Source organism: Parasteatoda tepidariorum, chromosome 1 (assembly GCF_982258835.1).
Source record: "Parasteatoda tepidariorum strain Cologne lab strain chromosome 1, Ptep-v5.0, whole genome shotgun sequence".
Taxonomy (NCBI): domain Eukaryota; kingdom Metazoa; phylum Arthropoda; class Arachnida; order Araneae; family Theridiidae; genus Parasteatoda; species Parasteatoda tepidariorum.
Window position 1 is genome coordinate 86,564,476 of NC_141755.1, and position 25,180 is coordinate 86,589,655.

The 25,180-nt window shown below is 30.9% G+C and overlaps 2 protein-coding genes across 3 annotated transcripts in view; both read right to left on the bottom strand.

Annotated features, from left to right (window-relative positions):
- The window catches only part of LOC107452229 (carbonic anhydrase 1), a 48,378-nt gene extending 25,490 nt beyond the window's left edge, over positions 1-22,888 (bottom strand). The window contains exon 1 of one of the 2 annotated variants that reach the window (XM_043054477.3): positions 22,620-22,888. The gene's annotated coding sequence lies outside the window, so the exon portion shown is untranslated. Of the gene's footprint in view, positions 1-1,229; positions 1,598-22,619 lie in introns of those variants that run through there. The other variant, XM_043054476.3, reaches the window with a different exon arrangement.
- A 1,095-nt stretch (positions 22,889-23,983) lies between these two features.
- LOC147816592 (uncharacterized) lies at positions 23,984-24,763 on the bottom strand. Its single transcript, XM_087156925.1, has one exon. It carries the CDS (start codon positions 24,761-24,763, stop codon positions 23,984-23,986), a length of 780 nt encoding a protein of 259 aa, XP_087013051.1.
- Between the last annotated feature and the right edge of the window lie 417 nt (positions 24,764-25,180).

Here is a 25,180-nt window from a genome sequence, read left to right on the forward strand (position 1 = left end):
GCACAAATTCACAAAAGCAGGACCCTGGTTGAGAGAATGTGACATAACGTTTATTTTATATTCACAAATTATGAATAGTTTTTTTTCACAATTTTACAAAAACAGGACCTTTCACAAAATGTGTGTTATTAATAACAGAAGGTCGCATAAATTTTGCGGCAAACTTCTAGGGGAGTTAGGACACATCATCAGGATTAAAAGTGCATAGGAACCCATGTCGTCAAATGCCACTAAGGGCACTTCTCTATTATAAACTGCTTTTTCATGTGCTTCTGAACATGTCATAATAGGAAACGTCTATAGCAGCATATGACGACATTTCCGGGCATATATTTCTATGTGACTTTAATCCTGATAATGTACCATAACTCCCTAGAACATTTATACGACTCCCTGTTTTATGCAACATTTTTACACTCGTACATTTCGACAAAAAATGTACTAAAATGTCATTTAAAAAATAAAATCTGCAGCTTTAGGAGCAAAGCTAATTTCAGATGTGAAAATACCACACCCGAATTAAGCAAGAAAAAGTACTTGTATGAAAGTACTTGTACAAAAAATTTGTTCCCCAGTGTAATCTACTTAATATCGTCTGAATAGTGAAATTTAAAAAAAAAAAGTAGCAGTTTAAATTTTCATGTCTCTAGAATTAGTTGACAGATTTAGAAAAAAATTTCGGATTTGGTAATTTATAACCACATTATTTAAGATGTAAAAATATATATACCTCTGTTTTCAAAGTTTTCGACACTTATTATGCTTAATTGCTCTAAGCTGGCTTCTGTATTAAAAATAAGTGCTTAATACAAACATAATTATATCTGGAATTTTTTTCAAAGTTTTGGTTTAAACCTAGACCCTATATGGGTATCTGAAGTTTGTCCCCTTCAGTCGAGTGAGTTTTAGCAACCATTTTAAATTTACTGCCTAAGTCAAATTAAGAAAGACTTAATCAACACTATCTCGTCAAGTAAAATATCGTTTCTTATGTGTTTTATACGCTGAATCGAACGAGGCTAGGAAACAAATTGTAGGATTAATATTTTAGAAGTTATAACTACGTCAACTTCTAGCTTTAAAAAATATATTTGAGAACAAATCAGAGTTTTTTCAGAACAAGCAAAGTTGTTACCGGTACACGTGGAATGAAATTTATAATTTTTGAAAATAACCAATCCAAGATGTTTCGTATGCAATATATTTGAAAATTAACATAACTATCTTACCTTGAAGTTTCTTCTCAGTATTTTAAAATTTAATGCAGAATGTATTTATTCTGTGAATTTCACTGGGACGGTGTAAAGAAAAACAAAACTTAACAACTGAGGATGTTTGATTTATTTAAGCTTAATCGCGAAGTAAGGAAACGGAAACGTTCCCGTCAATGGGATGAAGTAAAAAAGTTTTGTTCCTGTAACCAATGATTGACAGACGAACAAAGAACTCACGTGTAGTAACAAATCTATTAACTGTCACATAGTCAGAAGAATAAATCATTATTTTTGTTACCTTAAAATCAATCAATCAATCAGATATTTTTTGTATTTCAGTGACGTAGGAGACATGGAAATTATTTTCAGACACCTTTTACTTTTACAGAACAATTAATTGATACAAGAAAGGGAACTTTTCATAAGAAAAGATAATTTTCTAATGAATAAATAACTTAGTAGCAGTTCAACAGTTTTTGATGGAGAAAAACGCTAAGAAATTATTCTGTTTGCGCCGGGATCAGTGCTATCCCTTAATACATATTTTAATAATTTTTGTTGTTGTTGTAGTTTTAGTTCATTTACGTCGCACAAGAGCTGCACAATGGGCTATTGGCGACTGTCTGGGAAACATCCCTGAGGATGATCCGAAGAAATGCCATCACAATTTTGATCCTCTGCAGAGGGGATGGCACCTCCGCTTCGGTAGCCCGACGACCTTCTCGCGAAATTGAGCACTTTACGGTGGAACAGCTTAACGAGGACCAATACCGCACACCCTCGGTCCCTACGCAGACTGATCCAAGTGGTCACCCACCCGCACACTGACCGCAGCCAGTGATGCTTGACTTCGTTGATCTGCTGGGAACCGTGTCTTAACGATCAGTCCACTGCGGGATTATAATTTTTGTAAAATAGTATATAATTCAAAAAATCATGCACATTAAGAATCACTAATTACTTAAGAATGAAAGAAACGTTACCAAAGCTATTTTAATTTATTTTATATCCGTCGTTGAACAGGCGACTAAATTTTGGGTTTACGACTACTAATGTTCAACTTCGTAGACTTGTAATTTTGAACCAATCCAGAAGACGAGGAAACTCCTGGATTAGTACCCCCAGATGTATCAATTGTTATGAAAAAGAAGACTCGACAGATTTAACGGGCATCAGTCATCATTTGCTACTTTGGCCGGTGGGGAGTCTTTGGCCGGTGGGGATCGAACACACGACCTCTTGGATATGGGCTCAGTACCCTACCAACCAAGCTGTCCCGGTCCGTTATCACACTATGGCGAACCACTCTGTTCCATCAGAGAAAATGTATTAATAAGATCTAAAAAAAAAGTTTATTTGAGAATGATGCTGCACATGCCCGCCCCACTAAGCAAATCACCGAATTTTGCAGAGATATTTGTAATTAACCAATTAACTGCCAAAATACATTTTGACACCAATGTGTATCATTGTGATACCTAAATATATTTTCCCCTTTCCTTAAATTTCACGCTACAAAATGTGGTGCAGAAGACGATTGTGATGCATGTGGTGACGACGAGGACCGAACCTTGAACTTGCCGATTTCTTAAAAGCTGCAAGTCCCGCAGTGGACTGATCGTTAAGACACGGTTCCCAGCAAGTCACCGAAGTCAAGCATCACTGGCTGCGATCAGTGTGCGGGTGGGTGTCCACTTGGATTAGTCTGCGTAGGGACCGAGGGTGTGCGGTATTGGTCCTCGTTAAACTGTTCTACCGTCAAGTGCTCCACTTCGCGTGTAGGTCGTCGGGCTACCGAAGCGGGGGTGCCATCCCCTCTGCAGAGGATCAAAATTGTGATGGCATGTCTTCGGATCATCCTCAGGGAGGTTTCCCAGACGGTCGCCAATAGCTCATTGTGCAGCTGTAGTGCGATGTAAATGAACTACAACTTAATGTAGATATTTCAGATCCTTTGATAAAAAGAAAAAAAATGAATACACTTTAGCGCTTGTGAACCATTATTCAAGTGAGAAAAAATATTCGATCAAATTTATTTATTTATTGTTACATAAATGATATGAAGACTTGTATGCTCATCACAGATACATCGTACAAGCCTTGATTAGGTTGAATTGCAGATTGCACAAGTTAGAAATGAACGTCACAAGCATGCATCTAGGATTAAAGTGGGATTCGAACCAGCTACTTCCACACTACAAAGCGTTTCGTGAAAGAACTTGGTGGAAAGTTTCGGTAAGAATTTCGTTTCCAAAATTGTTTAACCACGAAGAAACAATTTTCACGCTGGAATCGTGGCGACTTAGATGATAAAGCGCTATCCCCCCAATGAGGTGATCCACGTTCAAATCCCAGCAATGGCTGGAATTCGTAAGTCTCATTGATCACAATTCAGTCGTAAAATATCCTCAGTGGTAGACGGATCAATCGCCTTGCCGTCAGGGTAAAGATTGGAGGTTTTCCTCTCCATGTAACACAAATGTGGGTTAGTTCTCCATCAAAAAGTTCTCCATGAAGGCTAGTTTGTTCCAATGCTTGATCCAGTAGTTCTCTTGTCTTTCGGGTTGGGACCAAAATTACAAGCCAGCGGAGTTGAACATTGAAAGTCATGAACTCAAACTTCAGTCGGCTGTGTAATGCCGGATATAAAACAAATAAAATTTGCATGTTTAATTTAAACAACAACAACAACAAAAAACGTTAATAAATTTTTAGGTGTTTAAAGTCGGCTTAGTCATTTTTAATACAATTATTATTCAAGAAGAAAAAACTGAACAAAATGCCCTTTTTTTCCACAAAAAAAATAAAAATTTCTTTTATATCAATTGTAGATAGCTACGTTTTTAATAACACCTGATAGATTTTCATGTCTTTTTTCAATGCTTATGGTAAACTTTATGTTCTATTCTCGTCGAGTTTACATTTGCTTAATTTCACGATAAAAATCAAAAAGAAAAGAAAAACTTTTATTGAATGAAATAGTAAAAGTATAAATACACATTCAAAGTCAACGCCCGAATTATGGAACCAAAGATAAGAAATTAATTAGACATGAGTTACCTGTTGCCTTAGCAACAGTACTTGGAAAACAGCATACGTAATTGATTCCAATAACTAATAATAAAACTGTGACGAAGCGTGGGGCTGATTTAAGAAAATAAAAAATATGAAACTGTGACGGGAAAAATATATCTTTTCATTGTTGTTGATGAAGAAAGAAAAAAAAGGAAGAAGAAAGTATTCTAAGATACATAGCAAAAAAAAAAAAAAAAAAAAAAAAAAAAAAAATCAAAAGTACTTTACAGGGTTTAGAATCAAAATAATTATTCCTTAAGAAGCAGTGACCGTCTCTTATAAAATCAGCAGCTTTTTAAAACCAAATCTTCTAGAACAATATCAAAACCACCAAATCTTCATTACAATATCAAAACCACCCTTTAATGAAAACACTATCGCCATTTTGTAAAATCACATTTTGGCAGGGCATATGAAAAGCTATGCTTTTTCATATCGGAGTATTTAAAATTTTCTATTTTCTTTTTCTTTAATTATGAAAGATGTTGTTGTATGCCATTAAGGCAAAGAGGGTGCAAGGGGGGCTGTTTTCAAGTTGTACTTCTGCCACACACATACGTCACAACCCGTTTACAGGGTGGACCCATTCATTCATCCACAGATCGTAATTTTGACCTGAACCAGCGAGCAATCCCCAATTCAGTAACCCCAAATGTATGATTTGTTAAGGGAACATGAAGGACTTTGTGACCCGACAGATTTAACATGCACCAGTCACAATTTATTACACGAGGAATCATCGGACGGCAGGGATCGGACTCGCAATCTCTTGAACATGGGCCAAATGCCCTACAAATCAGACTAACCCGGCCCTATGAAAGATGTCTAGCATATAAATAACAAAATTTATTCTTACGATCAAAAGTAACAAAGTTACAGTTGCGGATTACACTTCTTACAGTGAGGGCGAGTGTGGAGAAATGTGTAAACACGCTTTTCGAAGAGTGCCCATTTTCGTAAACGGGCATTTCGAGTTGTATCCAGATTTAAATACTCTCCGGCGATTGGTTAAGTCCAGTTTCAAGTAGTTAATAGCCTTCAGCCTTAGTTATACCTGTTACATGATACCTTTTATTCTACTTATATCTAAAACAGGGGTTTTCAACTTACATAAGGCCGGGGCAGCAATTAAAAACACCAGTCAAATGACGGGCCGCAACTTTATCAAAATTTTATATAGGACTCTTTTATGTTTGAAAGAACACTAAATATTACTGTCAGATTTTTATCAAATTGTATAAAACAAAAGTATTGAATTACAAATTAAAATAAGAAGTAGATTTTTACTTGAGAAATAAATTTTTTTGCACCGTTAGTATGTTAAATTTCTCAGAAACGAAGAAATTAGGGTTTTTTTTTAACGAAAAAAAAGTATTTTAAACCCATATAGAGTTTTTACGAAAATTTTCCGCATAAAAATGACAACTAATATATTTGAGTTCGCGGGCCGTCAGTTAGTAACCACTGATCTATAACTAGGAAAAAAATGCCTTGAATTAGTAATTTTATTTTTACTGAGTAATAAATTTTCAATATATTATGCAGAAATATAAAATGAATATTTTCAATCCATCAGTTTTTTTTATGCATAGTAATACATTTCAAGCTGAATAATTTTTTTATAACTAAAAGAAAGTTTCAGATAAAAAAATTTATCGAAACAGTTACTGAAAAAAAAGTTATTTATTACATCAAATCACGTCGTTCTACAGGACGCAAACTGTGATTGACAGACAGACTGAAGCGTTCTTTATTTGTACCATCATCAATATGAACGCCTACTTTTCGAAAACTTCACTTTGTAAACAAAGTTGTGGCAACACAAAAATTCTTTCTTCTTTATGAAACAATATACAACTCATCTTATAAGTCGTGAATCAATATATGACTATCAGCAGGGAAAAGAAGCATATTCACAGGGTTGGGCGGAATAAATTCAAACTCTAACGCAAAAAGTCTTGATACTTTTATTTATTGGGAGTAGAAAGTGTTTTGTGACTATACCAAATTTTGAAAGAAGTCACATAAGCGTTTCTAAAGAATATTTGATGTATGTAAGACATGCAAACATCTACGTGTTACAGTGGCGTTATTCACATAACAGCTGTTATTTACTAGCTCTTTTTTTTACCTTACAAAACTGTAAAAGCCTTTAATCAAGATGGAAATCTGAAAGTTATGCAATACTATCCTGGCATTAAGATTTTAAAACAATCAGGGAAAAAACGTCATTAAATTCTTATTATTCGCTGACCTGGTGGTATTATATCTTTCTGAGCAATTTAGAACTAAGAAATCTGCTTTTTGATTAGCACATCTGAGATTTTTATTTTCTATTATCTAAATCAGGGGATTCCAGCTTACATGAGGTCGGGAGCCACGATTAAAAACACCAGTCAAATGGCGGGCCGCAACTTTGTCAAAATTTTATATGGGACACTTTTTTGTTCGAAGGAACATTAAATATTTCTGTCAGATTTTTCTCAAGTTGTTCAAAACAAAAGTATTGAATTACAAATAATAATAAATATTTTCTGGAATAAATATTTTCTTGGGTGCAAAACCTGAGAAAATTTCTTTTTGCACCCTCGGAATGTTAAATTTCACAGAAATGAAGAAATTAGTTTTTTTTTTATTTAACGAAAGAAAAGTATTTTAAACCCACATAGATTTTTTACGAAAATTGACCGCAAAAAAAAAAATGACAACTAATATATTTTGGTTAGCGGGCCACGAAAAAAAGGTTTCGCATTCCTGGATGCGGCCCGCTAGTTGGTAATCTCTGATCTAAATACTGTCATAAAATATCGATTTTTAGCGATAGTTTTCTTTTTCTTCTTAGTTAACATTCTTTATACATCGGACAATATTTTCGATGCCCAAATTAACAAAAGACGTTTTTTTAAAAATTATCTTATATAGTTCTAATCATAAATAATAAAAAAAATAATACACTCATGGTTGTATTGTGGTCAGTTATTATCACGAATTTATATTTAACAACGGTAATCGTCATATAGTTATTTTCAGAAGCATAATTGGCGATAGCTATGATGATAATATCATTACGCTAGACATGTGTCAGAAGACGTATTCACGATATACCACAGGAATAACTTCTTAACATCGTTATTGGGATTATAAAAAAATTATCGATACTTTCAGATTTATTAATCATCATCATCATCATCAATGGCTCGACAGCCCAGGGTGGGCCTTGGCCTTCTCAAGAAGTTTTATCCAGGTTAACCTTTTTTTTTCTAGTGTTTTCCAATTTTCTGTTTTTAAGACCAAAAGGTCTTTCTCTTAGGCCATCTATCCATCTCAAATTCAGCCTGCCTCTTTTTTCGTGTGCCAACTGGTCTGGCATTGAAAACTTTTTTCGTAGTACGGTCTTTGTCCATTCTGATAACGTGCCCATTTTATTTTTTGTCGTTTAATAAAGTTAATAATGTCAGGTTCATTATATGAGTGAAAAAGCTCTAAATTTGATCTTCTAAGCCACACACTATTTTTTAATTTTTTTTTCTTTAAGAAAATTGTTTAAGAGCAATACACTTTTTAACAGAAAGCAGTCTTCTAATCATCAATATTCAGTTTCTAAATTAAAGTGTATGAAATCATACTGTGATTAAAAAGTTAGGAGAATAGTTTTATCACGTGTTAGTATATCAAACTGCAGGACGGACTATCATAAAACGACTTTTACTTTATTCGTTCTTTTCTTTTAAACTATTAATACATTTTATATGTTAAACTTAATTTGTAACAATAAGACTATAATTTCTATTCTAATATAACTAGAAAGTTATAACATATTATTAGAAATTTACGAACTTCATCCCATTTGGTACTAGTTTTTATTTTTTGATTTCTCTCCATTCTATTTCTTTTTAATGAATCTCCACATTAATGCTACAAAAAAATTTCTTCCGCATTTCCTTTGCTAAAAAAGAATACTTAATGAAATTAGCAGTTTTTTCCCGTGCACTTTATGACTATAAAGTCTTCGAAACCAAAGTTTGAAAAATTAATGAAGCATTAATAATTTCTTTATTGGAATTACGTACGGAAATTTATAACTCTTTTCTGAAAAAAAATTAACATAAGTAGTTTTTGTAATTTGTTCGCTTTCATTAGAATACGAAGCACAAAATGGATTTTTCTTAATTACCACAGTTAAAAACTTTTGATAGTATTAACTCATTTAATCTATTTCTAGTCAAAACAAGTATTTAACTTATGAAATAACTTTAACATGCACGTGGATTTGAGCGATGTGACGAATAATTCTCAAATAATTCACGAATAATTCTCAAACTAATGAAACAAATGTCACACATATCCGAGTTATATGAACAATTGTTTCGTTATATTTATAATTGCCGAAAATATGCGGGAAAAAGGAAAAGAAAAACGTGGGTTGCGAAAGTATTGATAAAGCAGATAAAATATCGTGTGTACAAAATATCGTTGGACATATTTTCACGTGAATCATTTGCGAACATAATATTTTAAGGCAGAATCCCGTGTGGGCACAATATCGTAAAATCGAATCTGATTCAAGCAAAATATCATTGAACAAAACGCCACGCAAGCAAAATATCACATGAAAAATATACTATTGAACTACATAGACTAGTAGAATTTGATCTCCCATTTATTTGTTCTATGTTACAGCATTTTGTATTTGAAAAATGTTGTCCTAGACTCAGCCAGTTAATGAAACTGAGAAGAACTACAAGCGAGTAATAAACTAACCACGGATAATAAATTGGTTTCATGAAGGAAATTTTTTTCCTAAATGATAAAAATAAAATAAACATATAAATCAATTAATTTGTTATATTTATTCATTTATTTTTTGTAGGAATGCATCTAAAGAATGAAATAAAGCAACCATTGATATCTTCAAAAACATTTACGAAAACCACTGCGGTTAATATCAAAACCACTAACAAACATTTCAAAATAATTTTACGCAATGTAAAAAATTGTCTCGAAATAATTACGGACTACGGAGATCAAAAACCAAAACAAATCAAGAGTATTTATCTAAATCTTCTGAATAAAAAATATATTTTACCTTTTTGAAATTTCTAAATTACATATAAAGTTAGTTTTAAAATTAAACTCACAGAAAAAAAATTCATGTTATAAAAAAATCTTAGGCTTAAAAATATTCATTATTTTTTCAAAAAAAATTTCCTTATTTATTTTGAGCATAATTTATTGAAACTTAATATTTTAATGATAAGTTTAAATTTCCTTGAAATCTTTAAGCTTTCTTTATAATCTTAAAGCTGATTATTCGTCCTAAACTCTAATATCTTTTCTTCACTTTTTCAACTTACAAGGGAAACTAGGGAAGTGTAACTCGCCAATTTTGAAATAAACTAGTGGGATGTATGCCTTATGAGGAATAATTTTAGGGGGCAACATTCGTTTCGGCCCATAGAAGATCCTATGACAGATAAAAAATAATTCAATCTATAGAAAAATCGGTATTTTATTACTTCAATGCAGACTATTAGTTATTGTAATTATCTCATACTCCAATCAATTTTGTGGTACTTTTACGTACTATATAATGCATATTTATTGTCAAATATTTAACTTTAAAAGTTGGCATCCTCCTATCTTGAAACATAGTTTAGAGTAGAGCAGCCATATAAAAAGAGACTACACGTTTTAGGTCTGTGCTATTCTATATGGCGGCGCTATTCTAACCTATGCGTCAAGATTGGAGAATGCCAACTTTAAAAGTTTAATATTTCAAAAATTAGCTAGGATATCAGATATAAAAATAATTGCATGAATAATATTATAAAAATAGCAATGGTTTGACAAAATATTGAACAATTCACTGGACATAGGTATCAACGGATTTTCCACCTTAAAGTGCCAAATCACCTCAAATTTTGTGTATACAGTACAGTTGATCTTTTATGAAAAAAATCGAATTGAAATATTAAAAATTTTTTAAGTTCAAATTTCCCGCCGAAAAAATTTAAAAATACTTTTAAAAATGCAATTTAATTTCATGCAATCACATAAATTATTTCAGATTTTTTTGCAAGATCTAACAATATGAAAAATATTGATTTTTTATAAATCACATTTTTGGATGTTACATAGGCTATACTCACAAAAAAGTCCACCAGTTTGGGAAAATGCGCATTATATTTCGACTCTCATATAAATGAAATTTATCACTGTTCACTCGTTTTTATATTGGAAAATTTTCTGAAATTTTTTTTTTTTTAAAAATTTATGCCAATTTTTTTTTTAAATTAACCTAATAGGTTTTTCTGAAAAACTACAGATATACAATATTTTCGAAATCAATTTAGACAATAAATATGCATTATATAGTACATGAAAGTACCACAAAATTAATTGGAGTATGAGATAATTACAATAACTAATAGTCTGCATTGAAGTAATAAAATACCGATTTTTCTATAGATTGAATCATTTTTTATCTCTCACAGGACCTTCTATGGGCCGAAACGAATGTTGCCCCCTAAAATTATTCCTTATAAGGCATACATCACACTAGTTTATTTCAAAATTGGATAATCACACTTCCCTAGTTTCCCTTGTTAGAGATAACATGTTTGATTGCGATGAACTTTTAAATTCTACCAATACAAACTGTTTTTTCTCGTGATCATCTAAAGAAAACGACAAATACAGGTAGAGAATAATTCATAAATTATCTATTACCTCAGACAAATGTCAATCTTACTAAAAAAAAAATTCCTTTTAATTTTTAACTCAGCAAATACTTATAAATACTTTTTGAGTTAGAACAATTAGAGTTGAAAAATCTATATTATATAAAACGTTAATACGTACGTATGTATCAATAAAACCGATGATATTTCTTTTCTCGCGCTGGCAACAGTTTTCATTTTTAATTGTTTGGATTCGGCGCGCAAGAGCACGTAGTGAGCATCATATGTCTAATCGGGTGAATTCTCACCGAATTATCAAAAACATTCTCACAAAATTATCTTCATCGAGGCCGATGCTTTACATCCGGCATTCAGTACTATTTCATATTGTTTTACAACACATGGTTTTAGCCCTCTGGTGGGAAAGACTTTAAAACAAAACTTACAAAAGTTACTTTTCTCAACAACTGAAATTTAGAATAGTGTGATTAAGAAAAATATGAGAACTGTTTTCAATTTCAAATTAATATTGAAATGCACAAGTTTAGAATTTTCTACAGTGAAAAGTTTTCGGAACTTCAGTGTTCAAAAAAGTATACAAAAGCTACACGTTAAGAACGTATCCAATGAGCGAGCATCGGATTGCGAAACAATCCGAAATGAACTGCGAAAGCAGTTCCGGGGGTTGGCGAGCGCCAGCGAGCAGGGGGCGAAGCCTCCTAGTATTTAATTAATTCATTTATTGAAAATTTCAAAATAATGTAATAGTACAATCTTGTTCATGGTTTCGGTAGATAAAAAAATTGCAAATTTTAGAATGAAAGAATAGCCAAAAGATGAAAGAATAATCAAAGATCAAAGAAAATGAAAGTAATTCAAAACTGCAGAACTTAACATAAAACCACCACTGTATACCACAAGTTAGAGCATGTTGCAATTGGTTAAAATATTTCTTAAGGCTGTTGCTCATGCAATAAATAAAAAGAGCTATTGTATAGCTCGTTCACCAGGAGTTGGTACTTGGCTCCGCCTTCATCACGTGGTATGCGATGATACTATTTCGTTATTTTTGGGAGAAGGTTGTGAGCAATCCTGAACAAGGTTGCTATTTGGCAATCATATGGCAAAAATATTTATTTCGCAAACTTTATCTGCATTTTTTAGCATTAAATATTTCATAAATCTGATTATATTTTGCTCCATTTTTTATGATATTTCTCTCTTCTGAGAGATTAGTTTGTCCTTTTTGAGACATTTTTCAGGGAAAACAGCAGTTTTTAAATTTAAAATAGATTTAATTAGCTAGAGGAACGAAAGGTATAGTAGCAGATGATAAAGTGAAGTAAGTGACAGAAAACGAAGTCACTGTTTGTGTTTGGCGCTCACTATGGGTTGTCTCAATTTTAAGTTCGGAAATGTTTCTCTTCTTACTCCCGCGCTGAAATGAGCTCTGCGTTCAAGGAGGTGGAGTCAAGTGCCAACTCCTGGTGAACGAGCTATATTAATCTTCAAGTTTAATCACCAGTTTAAGTTTTGTTATCGAGTAAAATAAAAATTAAACAGATGTGCTGTAATAACTGAAAATTCAATTTACAAAAGGCTTCTAACAGTTTTTCAAGCCAAGCAAAGGAGGCAAAAGGGAAAAAAATCAGTGATAATGGAATCGAAAAGGAACATGTATCTAAAAAAAGTGACCGGATGTTTTTTCTAAAAAAATATTTCATTTATAATACAAAAATGACCCTTTGATACAACCAGAGGCTATTTCCCTTATTTGTTCATGAGGTTGGAATTTTATAATTTCACGAGTTAAATTTCATTCTTTCTTAATAGGAATTTTGCCCACCACAAAAAGTCACTAAAAAGGGGAATAGAGAAACATCACAGGTATCACAGTAACAGTGGTTGAAATTTTACTAAATTTGTTTAGAATAATTTGCATAAATAGCTTACATAGCCCCATAAGTGAAATTATCCAATTTTTAAAACCACGTTTTCATCTAAATAACTGTGAATTTTTTTTATTTTTTATAATTAGCTTTTAAAATTTATAGAACATGAATTTCTTCATAAAAAAAGCTAAACATTTATTTTTAAAATTTAATAAATCCATAATTAATTCAAAATAAAAAACGAAGATCTTTGTTATTCAGGCATAAAGGTAAGTGTTAAATAAATAATCCCAAGAAACTGCAGCGGTAAAATGTTATTATATTTCAATTAAAATGGAACTTTTTTTTAATTTTATTTTTTTAAACATGTTATATTTATTGAAAACTATAAGTGGAGATTTATGATGTTACTCTCATGTCTAAGGATGAGAAATGCATCTCACTTTGTTAAAACTTTCAATTACTTTTCAAGTAATTAAATAGTATATCTTTATTTACTTTTTCATTTATTTTTATTTATTTATTTTCATTCATTTTTTATTTATTTATTTTTTTGCGACCACTTACTTTTATTACTTGATTAAAAAATTTCATTCGTTTCAAAACTGTACAGATTGGAAATAACAGTCCACATCTTTCAAGCGTTAAAAAATTGGCGCCTATCTTCAAGACCTGTCAGACGTGAGCGAATAAACAAAAGTGATTTAAAAAAAAACAATCAAAATTTTATTACATTTCACTTTTATTTTATCTATATCATTTTAATAGAATTTTAAGAAATATGATGGATCATCAAAAGTTACTCCGTTTTGTTTGACATAAATAACGGAAATATAATAATGTGTAAGTTTTTAGCTCGTTGTCCATGAGTTAAGATACAGAGTAACAATATTTTTCAGAAACAGAGTAACAATATTTTTTAAGTTTAATTATTTATAAATATTATTAATTAGACTTTTATTTACTTTTTAAATTTGTTAGCTATTCAACCACAACTAAATAAACTCTTTCAAGCAAAACTCTTCGGAATATTCATAACTAACATAAAAATTTATCTAGAAATAATAACTCTTTTCTGTCTGTTTAGCTTAAAAAATGTTCTAAAACAAAAGTTTTCCAAAGGAATGAAAGTTTAAGTAGTTTAATTTGAACTTTTTAGTTACAATCTTGAAAACTAAAGCTTATATAAAAAAAAGTACTTCTCTATGATCTAGAAAAGTACTTTTTTTTACGACCGAATTATCTTACCTGCTATTATAAAACTACTTTAACCTATCAAGGGCCCCTAACTAGAACAACAATTTATTTTCGATACCAAGAAGCTTTTATGACATTGAATGATATATTGACTCATTACCTTGCTGCTCATATATTCATATGTTTTATTATTCTTTGCAGTTTTGTTTCGAAATGAACAAAAGTGTATAGATGAATTATTGATTTGACCTTTTATTTTATGAACCGATATTTTCGATACACTTAAAACATATTCGACTCCGTGTTTTCTTTTGCAATTTATGTACTAGTTACTGTGGCTGACAAACGATTTTTCCCCAGTTTGCAGAAGCTTATATAAAATTCCGCTAAAACTTAGTAATGATGTATGCATTATAAAGTCGAAAGATATTAAAAAATGATTGGCTAGCAAAAGCATGAATAAAAGTAAAAATATTAAAGAAATAACGGGCTAGAAAAAGCATGAATAAAATAAACTAAACACATAAAGAGATAAATAAAAAAAAGCAGGCGATAAATATGGAACACAAATGCATAGAGCTCGCCGCACTTTACTATACTCAATACTAAATATGGAACATCAGAGAGAGGCGTTGTTTTTTTTATAGAAGATAGTTTTTCGGGTTTTTAAATTTGAATTATTAAAGAAATAATCGGCTAGCAAAATCATGAATAAAATAAAATAAACACATAAAGAGATAAATAAAAAAAAAGCAGGTGATAAATGTGGAACATCAGAGAAAGGCGTTTTTTTTTTTTAAAAAAAGATAATTTTTCGGGTGTTTGAATTTGAAGTTTATACTAACCTGTTATGGGTTTTTCTATGTTTTTTTGTAAGTTTATTCTAAACCGTTACAGGATTTTCTATATTTTATTGAAAGATTATTATTAAGCCGTTACGGTTAATTTAATGTGGTTACTGTATTTGTTGTGGTGTGAAATAAATGTTTTTTTTAATAAAACAAAGAACTGTTTCTTAGTATAGCTTGATACGTTACAGCATACTACTAGTGCGTCGTCATTTAATTATTTACAAAAAGATAGCTTTTCGTTAAAACTATTATTTCACAGAAATGATTAAACCACATTTTTCTTAGAAAGTTTTGCCTGTATACATTTAAGTTACGCATTTTAACATTTTAATTTCTATAATTCGTAGTAAATATGAATGAAATATAACATACTTTTTAAATTTAAAAAAGAGTGTTCTTGGAATAAACAAGTTGTAAAATTGTGTGCAAATTTTTGTTTTGATTTATGCAATTTATTTCTTGAATTTTATTGAAGATCAAGCATTCGAATTTGTCGAAAAATAGTATATTTTTTCACGTAAGTTTTTCCTTTCAGTCAATTTTCGTTGTATTTTGATTGCGATGAGGGTGTTGCGACAGCTTTATAACAGTGAACAGCTTTAAAATAATATTTCCATTCTCAGCATTGAAAAAAACGTTAGATAGATCTGGAGTTTCAAGTCGAAACAGTGGCGTAAATAACACCCCCGCAAACCCCGTGCAGCGGGGTGGGGCGCACGAGCCTTGAGGGCGCACGATTTAGAAATAATACACTATATGATAGGATTTTTTTTTAAATCGGAAATTTTGAATTGCGCATTAAATTTTTTGACGCTCTAAATCAATACAGATTTTCGATCGCTTTTTTTCGGTGGTTATCGCTTTTGAAGTTCTTTGAGTCTATTTTATAGTTTACCCAAATGAGTTTTGGATCGTGGTTACGGGGGGTCGTTTCCGGATTTCCACGTGTTTCTTAAAATACCTATATTTTTAATACGATACGTGACTCTCGACTTTCGTATCGTGCATATAGTAATAATAACTTTTGGCGTGCTTTATTTGTGCCGATTTCATGGCTGAAATAAGATTTTTTTATCGTACTTTCAACAGTTCTTGCTAAGCTTTTCCATAGAGTTTCGAAAATTTTGGTATTCTACCTGTATTATAAAGGTTTGCGATTTTCGAAATCGGCATTTTAATCATTACTTCTGTTTATGTTTTTTTTTTTCACATTGCTACTATTTATTTCCACTTTTTAAAAAAAATAATTTATATATCGATTTTTTTATACAATATTATTACAAAACGCGAAATTCGAATGCAAGTTTTAGACTTTTTACTGTTTTTAAGCTTTTTTTCTAATTTTTGGTAGTTTGAAAAAGTATTTAAAAAACTGTTTTAAAATGTAACATTCAAAAAATCTCTTACAATTCACTAACTATAAATGTCCTAATGTTAAAAATATACTAAACTTAATCCTAACTGAATAGTGTAGCTAATTTTAATCTGTAATGCGCTTATTTTATTTAAAAAAAAATTTAGATGCCATACAATTTCTTTATTTAATTGTTGCTGAATTATATATTTTTATTTTTTTACTTTCATTCAAGATTATTTAGAGATTGCAAAATCAAGAGATTTCATTTTTCATTCTTCTTGTCTCATATTACAATTTTAAAAAAATTACCTAAGTCTGAGATAGGGCACATTTAAAACTCTTGCAGGGGGTCACACGTAAGTCTATGTAGGCCACTGGTTGAAAAGGTTCAATAATAGTTGAAGATGTCTTGATAACAAGGAAAGGTTTCATCATCAGGATCGAAAAATGTAAAAAACATTGAAAAAAGATGGGTTTCAGCTGTAATTTCGCCAAATCCCCAGAAAAAAGAAGAAAAAATCTTATGCCAAGTGGTTTATTGTAATTTGTTTAGTAGTTAATATTTCTCAATTTTGAATATGAAGACTGCATGAAAATTCTGTTATTATAGTCCAAGAAGCATCACCTCGGCATTTAAAAAAAAAATTCTTTTGAATGCTCAATCGATAGACCGTTGTTATCGCATTGTCATTCCTTGTAATCGCCTTATATACAAAATCTGATAACATTGGCCGCTAAACGTTACGGTTGAGAACTCGAAACGTTTGAAAATCAACTTAAAAAAACGATGTACCAAGTGCAAATGAGAGGTAATAAATTATAAACAATTAAAAAATTGCCATACCTTCCAGACAAACATGGTATGTATGTTTATTATGCTAGAACATGCCATGTCCGAATTATGGCAAATATATAATAAAAAATTGGCCTACCACACTTTCCGCTGTTTATTCTAAATCTACAGCATTTTAATGACTTAAACTTCTTAACTTTTATCAAATTCACTTCTGCAGCTTAATAAGCCACTGTTCGGTGAAATGGTAAGTTCGTTTTTTAATTAACTATAACGAATTTCTCGTCACTAGACTTGACCTGTCATAATTAAAATGATTAGAAAAATTTATCGGAACGAGGCCAAACCAAAAACGAAGAAACTGGTGTAAAAGTTTTGACTGTACACCAAGGGTTGGTTCACAAATGGTCAATCATAGTTTAGCGAAACCCCGAATTTATAAATAAAGTTCATTTATAATTGTGAGCATATTAACCAGAGAAACATTGCTAATTATTCCGAAAATTTGGAGAAGCAAAACTTTTCACCGTTTTATCAATGTTAATCTTAAAATTAAATTCTATGTCAGACAATTAAGCTCATGAAACAGCATTTAGTCAGGTGCAAAATTTGTTCTTTGTGTAAGCATAAGTTGAAAATAAATTAAATAATCTAACTTAGGGTTTACGCTAAAATGAAAATGAAGTGTTATAAAAGTTGAGATTGCTTGTGAAAAACATATTTCTCTATTCTCGAATTCAGTTTTCTTTTATTTTGTATGGAAAAGTTCAAGTGAAAATACAAATGCAAATTTTATACATGCATATCTTTTTCATTATTTCAATATATATCTTTTTTCCCCCCTTCTATATATTTTACATAAACTTAAAAAAATTTTATGTTATCAAACCAATCTAGCGTTTGACCATAAGATCAAAAGTTATTCTTCAGACTACACTGTTAGAGATTTTAAACCGAAGTATCGTGCAAATTTGTGTTAGAAGAGTTTTTACCTCTTAAAAAAAAAAAAAAAAAAAAAAAAAAAACTTAATGTATTTAAAATGAATCAAATTTATTTCATTTATTTCTTAGATAAATTGTAACTAATACGATGAATGAAGTTCAAAAATATCAAGAATGAAGAATAATTTCTTAAATCGGTGATTCGCAATCGTTCAGGCCTAAGAATCACAAGATGCTTAACCAAATGAATGGGGAACCACATACACTAAAAGGAATGAGAACTTTTAAAGACATATGTCTACTATATACTAATTAAGAATGAATATTACAGTTACGTTGGCGTTTTTATACATTTAACTAAGTAATAAAATATAATAAATGGAATAAAATACGGAATATAAAACATTGGCGTCTTACTTTTTCCAATATATAACATCGAAACAAATTGTTTACTCGTAATTCCTTAAACGAAACTCATTAGGAGGTATTAATTAGCATCAAGTTCTACTATTCCTTTGAAAGATGTTTAATAAAGAATATTATGAAAACTTAATTGCTTAAAAACGTAATTTCAGGCATTTATAAGGCACATTAAGAGTATAAATCTTATTTTTAAGCTCTATTTTTCATCTTAATGGCTTCCTAGATATTGCTCATCGTTCACTAGTTTTCCAATATTTAGCTTAAAAGAAGTCGAAACCAAACTTAATGGAGCATTCCAATTCAATAAACAGCTGCAATGTTTATTCTCGATAATACTAGCGGATGACATGAAAACGACTAATGGACCACTGGTTGAGAATGCCTGTCTTTGAATAAAAATGAATCACTTAATGTGGGGTTATATAATCATCATTATAGCGATTTTAAATTTTGTGACGTAAATGTACAAAGTATTCAGGATAAAAAGCAGTTTAATTTTTCATAGAAGTAAAAAAAAATTAAGAAATAGGGAGTGGTATGCATGGGTATAAAAAAAAAGTATAGATAAATTGGATTAAAACTTGAAGCATTCTTAATCGGGGTTTGTAGCCAAATCTTTCAACAAAAAATAAGCACCTTTTAAGTACTCAAAAAATATTTTTAAGCACTTAATACATTAACAAAATGCAAAATTTTAAAAAACTTTACATGATCAGGACAAATTAACTAGTTTCTGACATAGAACTCTTTTCTTGATTATATTAGCCATTATAAAATGATGGAGAGATTTTTTGGTTCGATATCAGAGGGTGGAAAATGAAGTCTGAAATTGAAATTCCTTGAATTCCAAAATGCATTGAATTCCAAATTGTCTTGAAATTCCAAAATGCAGCAGAGTTGCACATGAGAAGGCAATAATTTCACCGAACCCAGCTCAGTAGATGCACATACGGACTCGCAAGTATTTCATCAAACATGTAAAATGATTGGCGATTTCACAACCAACGGTACGCCGAAATGAATTGTGAAAATGTTGAATAGAACAATGTGAAAAGCACGCTATTGCGTAATACGTGGCGAAAATCGACATGATAAAGAAAATAAAATCTCATTTTTCAAAAGGGAAAATTAGTACTTTTTGAAAACATCAAATGAAAAGAGCACCCTTAAGGGCTTTTAAGAGACGAAAATCGAAAACAAGCACTTTTAAGCACTTTTTAAAAACGCTACGCACCATGTTTATACTGAGCTCAACATAATTAAAAGTTAGAACTACGAGAGTTGATAGAACTTACCATAAAAAAGCCGCTCTGTTGAGAATGGCATCGGAAAGCAAGGGACAAGCCACAAGGTGGCACCTATTTATTAAAACTACCTGGATATTGTTTTTTTTTTTTTTTTTTTTTTTTAACTCCAACCTCTAGACACAAAATAGACTTTTCACAAATTAAAATGTAAATTACAGCTGAAGGTGGCTCGTTTGAACATTTGTTGCTAAGTTTTTTAAGTAATAAATAAATAAAAAAAAAAAGATTCTTTATCGTTACATTCTCCAATTTCAAATAGCAGATGCTTTCTCTGAGCTTGCTCTTTGCTTTCCGACCCCATATTGCGTGCATAGTTGTTTGCTTTTATCATCTTTTATAGTTGTTCAACGGCCTTTTATACAGAAGAATTTTCATTTCGATGCAAGGAAAGATACTGTCATATCTTTTTACTTCATTTTTTTCCAAACGCCTATCGAATTACCAAAGAAGTCTTCCAAATTACGTCCCAGCTACAGACTTATGTGAAATGTTTGGATATTTCTAATGTTTGCGTAATTCATTCCAACTCCAACCTCCAGACACAAAATAAGACTTTTCACAAATTAAAGTGTAAATTGCAGCTGGAGGTGGCTCATTTGAACATTTGTTGCGAAGTTTTTATTGAACACAAGAAAAAAAAATAATAATTCTTTATCGTTTGCTATTCGTCTTTATATTCTCCAATTTAAAATAGCAGATTCTTTGCTTTCCGACCCCATATTGCGTGCATAGTTGTTTGTTTTTATCATCTTTTATAGTTGTTCAACGGCCTTTTATACAGAAGAATTTTCATTTCAATGCAAGGAAAAATACTGTCATATTTTTTTACTTCATCTCGTAATATGTAAATAAAATATTAAAACTTCAAAAAAAGTCAATCTTAGCATATTAGCTAAATCCCTCAAAATAAAAAAAAAAATTAATGATAAAAAGTTAATGAAACTTTTTAATTTCAGATTCGAATTCCTCAGCCAAAACTTGACTGAAATCTCCTTTTTAGGGAGAAATTTCCTAACCTTAACCTTTTTTTCCTAGCGTAACCATGTAGTTATTGATAATAATTATAACTAATTCCGAATAACTTACGTGCCATTATTGTAATACCAACAATGTGGTAGAAAATCCTCACCAAACTTTATCTTAAATTATTATTTATAAATTATTATTATTAACGAAACAATTTTAATATAATTTGCAATAAAATATTTATTTTTATTAATAAAAATAAAAAATATATTAAATTTTTGAAAAAAGTAATTTATCCAACATTTTTTTCGTTTCGGGTAAGACAAAATCAAAATTTTATCACTAATGATTGGCGTTAAATTCGATTAGTAGTATTGAAGGACTTAAATTTTCATCCGGCACAGAGGTTCAGTGGAAATTTGAGCATTCTAACTAGCCGAATGTCTGAATTTCGGCTGCGAAATTCCACAAACATGAACAAGCTGTGTAAAATAATATGTAATAAGTAAACAAAAATAAATGAAATACAGAAAATTATAATAATGAACTTTAACGGCTTATTTAATTATGATAATCTCATTGACTAGAATATAATATGTATGTAACATAAGTATACATTAAAATTCTTTTGTTGCTACGTAATTATAACTAGATTTCTTTTTCAATGAAATCATTACTGTCACCGAATTTTATTTGTAGTTATTAATGACAAATAGTTTATGATAAATGTTAAAAATTTATAGCGTATAAACTTACGAGCGTTATTAGTTATTTTATTAATAGATTAATGGAGGGAAATAACAATAAAAAACAAAAATTTAAAAAGATTTTAAAAAAAAAACAAAAATAATATTTTATAAGCAAAATATTAAAAAAAAAATAAAAAACGAAATTTTTGGACTAGTTTGCCTTTTTCTAATTTTTAATTCATTTTTTTTTGGGGGGAGGGATAAATTTTTTTTAATTCTAAACTAGCCATAACGAAAAATAGATAACAACTTTGATCATGCTTTCATATGCGAATGTACACTCGTGAAGCATTCATATTATTTCAAAGGAAGGGAACGATCCTCGATGTACTTAATTTTTCAGACAAAAAAAAAAGAAAAAAAAAAAAAAAACATTAAACAATTAAAAAATTGCAAGTGTTTAATAATTTCACATATCTTAAATTAAATATTCTCGTTGCGAGAAGGGCATAAAAAGTTGAAGGTTAAATGAATTATTTCGAAATTTAATGAATAAATAAATGAATAAATGAATTATTTCGAACAAACTGGCTCATATAAACATGAATATATATATATATATATATATATATATATATATATATATATATATATATATATATATATATATATATATATATATATATATATATATATATATATATATATATATATATATATATATATATATATATGTGTGTGTGTGTGTGTGTTTAAAATGTAGAGAAAACATGGAAAAAATTACAGAACAATGAAAAAAAAGGGGGGAAAGAAAAATAATAATAAAAATAACAAGAAACCGGCGAAAAAATATCCGAAAAGAAGGAAAAAAAAATTAATAAAAATCCGGAAAATAAAAGATATAATCTTTTCATCAGCTCACACGATTATATCCGCAAAAAAGAGTGCTTTCTAATATTGTATCAATATAGCTAAAGCAAAATATATCAATACAATAGTGTGAGGAAAACTTAAAAAAAGAAGAAAAAAAAACACTTACAAAAATAATTACAACAAATAAAATAGAGCACAATAAGTAAAAAAATATCATATATATATATATATATATATATATATATATATATATATATATATATATATATATATATATATATATATATATATATATATATATATATATATATATATATATATATATATATATATATATATATAAATTAAAATTAATCTTACCATTACGCTGGACATCGTAACCCCAGGAATCGTCAACAGCCGGGGAAACAGTGTGGGATCGAGAAAGAAAACTCACGCAGGTCCCCAGTTCGAAAACTTTCGATGACACCGAATTAAGACAAAAGCAATTGTAAAATCTTTCTATTATACACACTCCTTCGAATAATTAACTTAATTCATTGAACAAACGAAAGACAATCGCATCGCAGATATCATAAATTGTTGATGACAAGGCAACACTCTTCGAGAAGACCAAAAAAACAAGAAATGTTCTTTTTTGATAGACACTTTTCTTAGCTTCGGAAACCTGTTGTTAGGAGAGTGAGTGACATGCGCAGAAAACTTGGCGGGTCATTCGTGTTCTTTTTTAGCTGTTGGTGTATAATTTTTTTCTTCTTCATTTCACCCGTTTAATGAGTTGGCTGCTCTTAACCTAATTGGCTTATGTTTCTCTTCTCTGTTCTACCTGAATAAATAAACAAAAAAAGGCAGGTGTAAAATTAAAGATTTGAGTGTAAATAAACATATTTTGTTTTCATCACACGGAAATGCAGTTTGATTCACAGAAAATAATTGTTATGCATTGAGTATTCTACAGACATATAAAATAAAAATGAGTCACTTCACGTCTGTAATCCAATAATCATGTTTTTTTTTTATTATTTCAAAATAAAAATTAGATTCTAAAAGCTCCAAACGATAGAGAATTAGTTTTCACTCTGGCTGCAGAAATATTTTAGTTCATTTTTTTAAAAAAAAAAATCCATTGTCTCAACTCTTTCATTTTGGTAGCTCTTCTTTTGTTTTTTTTCCTTAAAACTATAAATTTTAATGCAGAAAATATATTTTCACTAAAAATAATGTGGCACGTTCCATTAGAGCTGATTTTCGACATCTATTTCACATTGAAAATATTTTTTTTTTTTTTTTTTTAATAAATATGACCAAAATGAGGCTCGTACCCACCGAACTGCTGGTACCGACCATGGATAAATTCATTGCGTTTAGTGCATTTAGGGAAATACTGTCCCGCCACTGCTCGCTCCGCTCACGAACCCCTGTAATTGTTTCTGATTTTTCAATTTCCCCTTAAACGTTGATATTTTCTACAAAAAAACTGAACATTTTGTTTTAAGTGTATAAAGTACATATTTCATGTCGGAAAAATGAGTTCACGATAAGCATGAAAGCCCTATATCTGAAATAAAATTCAGCAAGCACCTTGCAGGAACATCTTGCAGTTCCCAGGTTTTGACGCGATGCTGCCCTAAATGCTTAAATCTTTGAGCAGAATAGACCTCGCAATCCCAAATTATATGTCGTGATGTCTCTTCCTCAAGATGACAACTACGACAAAGAGAATTTTATTCAATTCCCTTTGTGTATAGGCGTCTCCTGAGGATGCAGTGGCCAGTTAGAAGACCAATGATTTTCCTTAGACTGTTTCTATTAAGCTTCAAAAGCTCCTTTTGACGTACACTTGGACAGTTACGATTCAGCTCCTTTGCTGGTCTCTGCCCGTCAGCAACGCGCCATTGCTCATGGGTAGTTTTGCCGTAGAGCTTGAATATGACTGCCCTAAATGAGGCGGGAGAAATTCCCAGTGCATCTTCAGGGCCCCAGAAAATTGCATTAGTGCCAGCCCGTGCTGCTTCACAAGTTAGCTCATTTCCACCAATACCCATATGTCCAGCTACCCAATGCATGGATACCCTGATGTGCGTAGATAGGTCACAGAGGACCGAGAAGCATTCCCACTCTAGCAAAGAGGTGAATTTACACTTTGATGGTGATAGGAGAGCAGCCTGACTGTCAGAACATATGCGCGTAGTCATATTTTGATATCCTCTGTCTAAGCATGTCTTGCAGCACAAGATTATGGCATAGACCTCAGCCTGAAAAACAGTGGCATAGTTTCCCAAGGGAAAGTGAAGTTTGGTACCAGCATTGGAACAATAAATTCCTGCTCCTGATTTGGGACCAATCTTTGAATCATCAGTGTACCATGTTAGACATTTGCCTTTAAGCCACCGAGGAGAATTAAACCGTTCATCTCTAGTAGGAAAATGGATCTTGAAAGGCTCGTGAAAAGCAGATCTTAGTGACATATAGTCTCTAGGCATAATAAAAGAGGGTATATCCATAGCTTGTGAAATAAGATGGCCCCATGACAAGTGCTTGGAATATTCTTTCCATAGGCCAAGGTACTAAGCTTCAACTTCAATGTGTAAGTTCAATGGAAGAAGCCCAAGTAAGCTCTCAAGAGCAACCGTGGGAGTGGTCCTAAGACAGTCTGACTGGGCTACACAGACCATTCTCTGTAGTCTATTAAGATTAGACCTTGCGGAGCTCAATCTAGTCCTTGACCACCAGACGATTGCGCCATATGTCATAGTAGGATTAGTAATCATTGAGTATATCCTGTAAACTATTTTGGGGGATAATCCGCAGGTTCTACCAATAGCATTTCTGCAAGACCAGAAAATCTTTCTGGTATTCAAGATGATAACCCCAATTAAGTTTGGAGACAAAATAAACCCCGAGAAACTTAACTTTCTCCG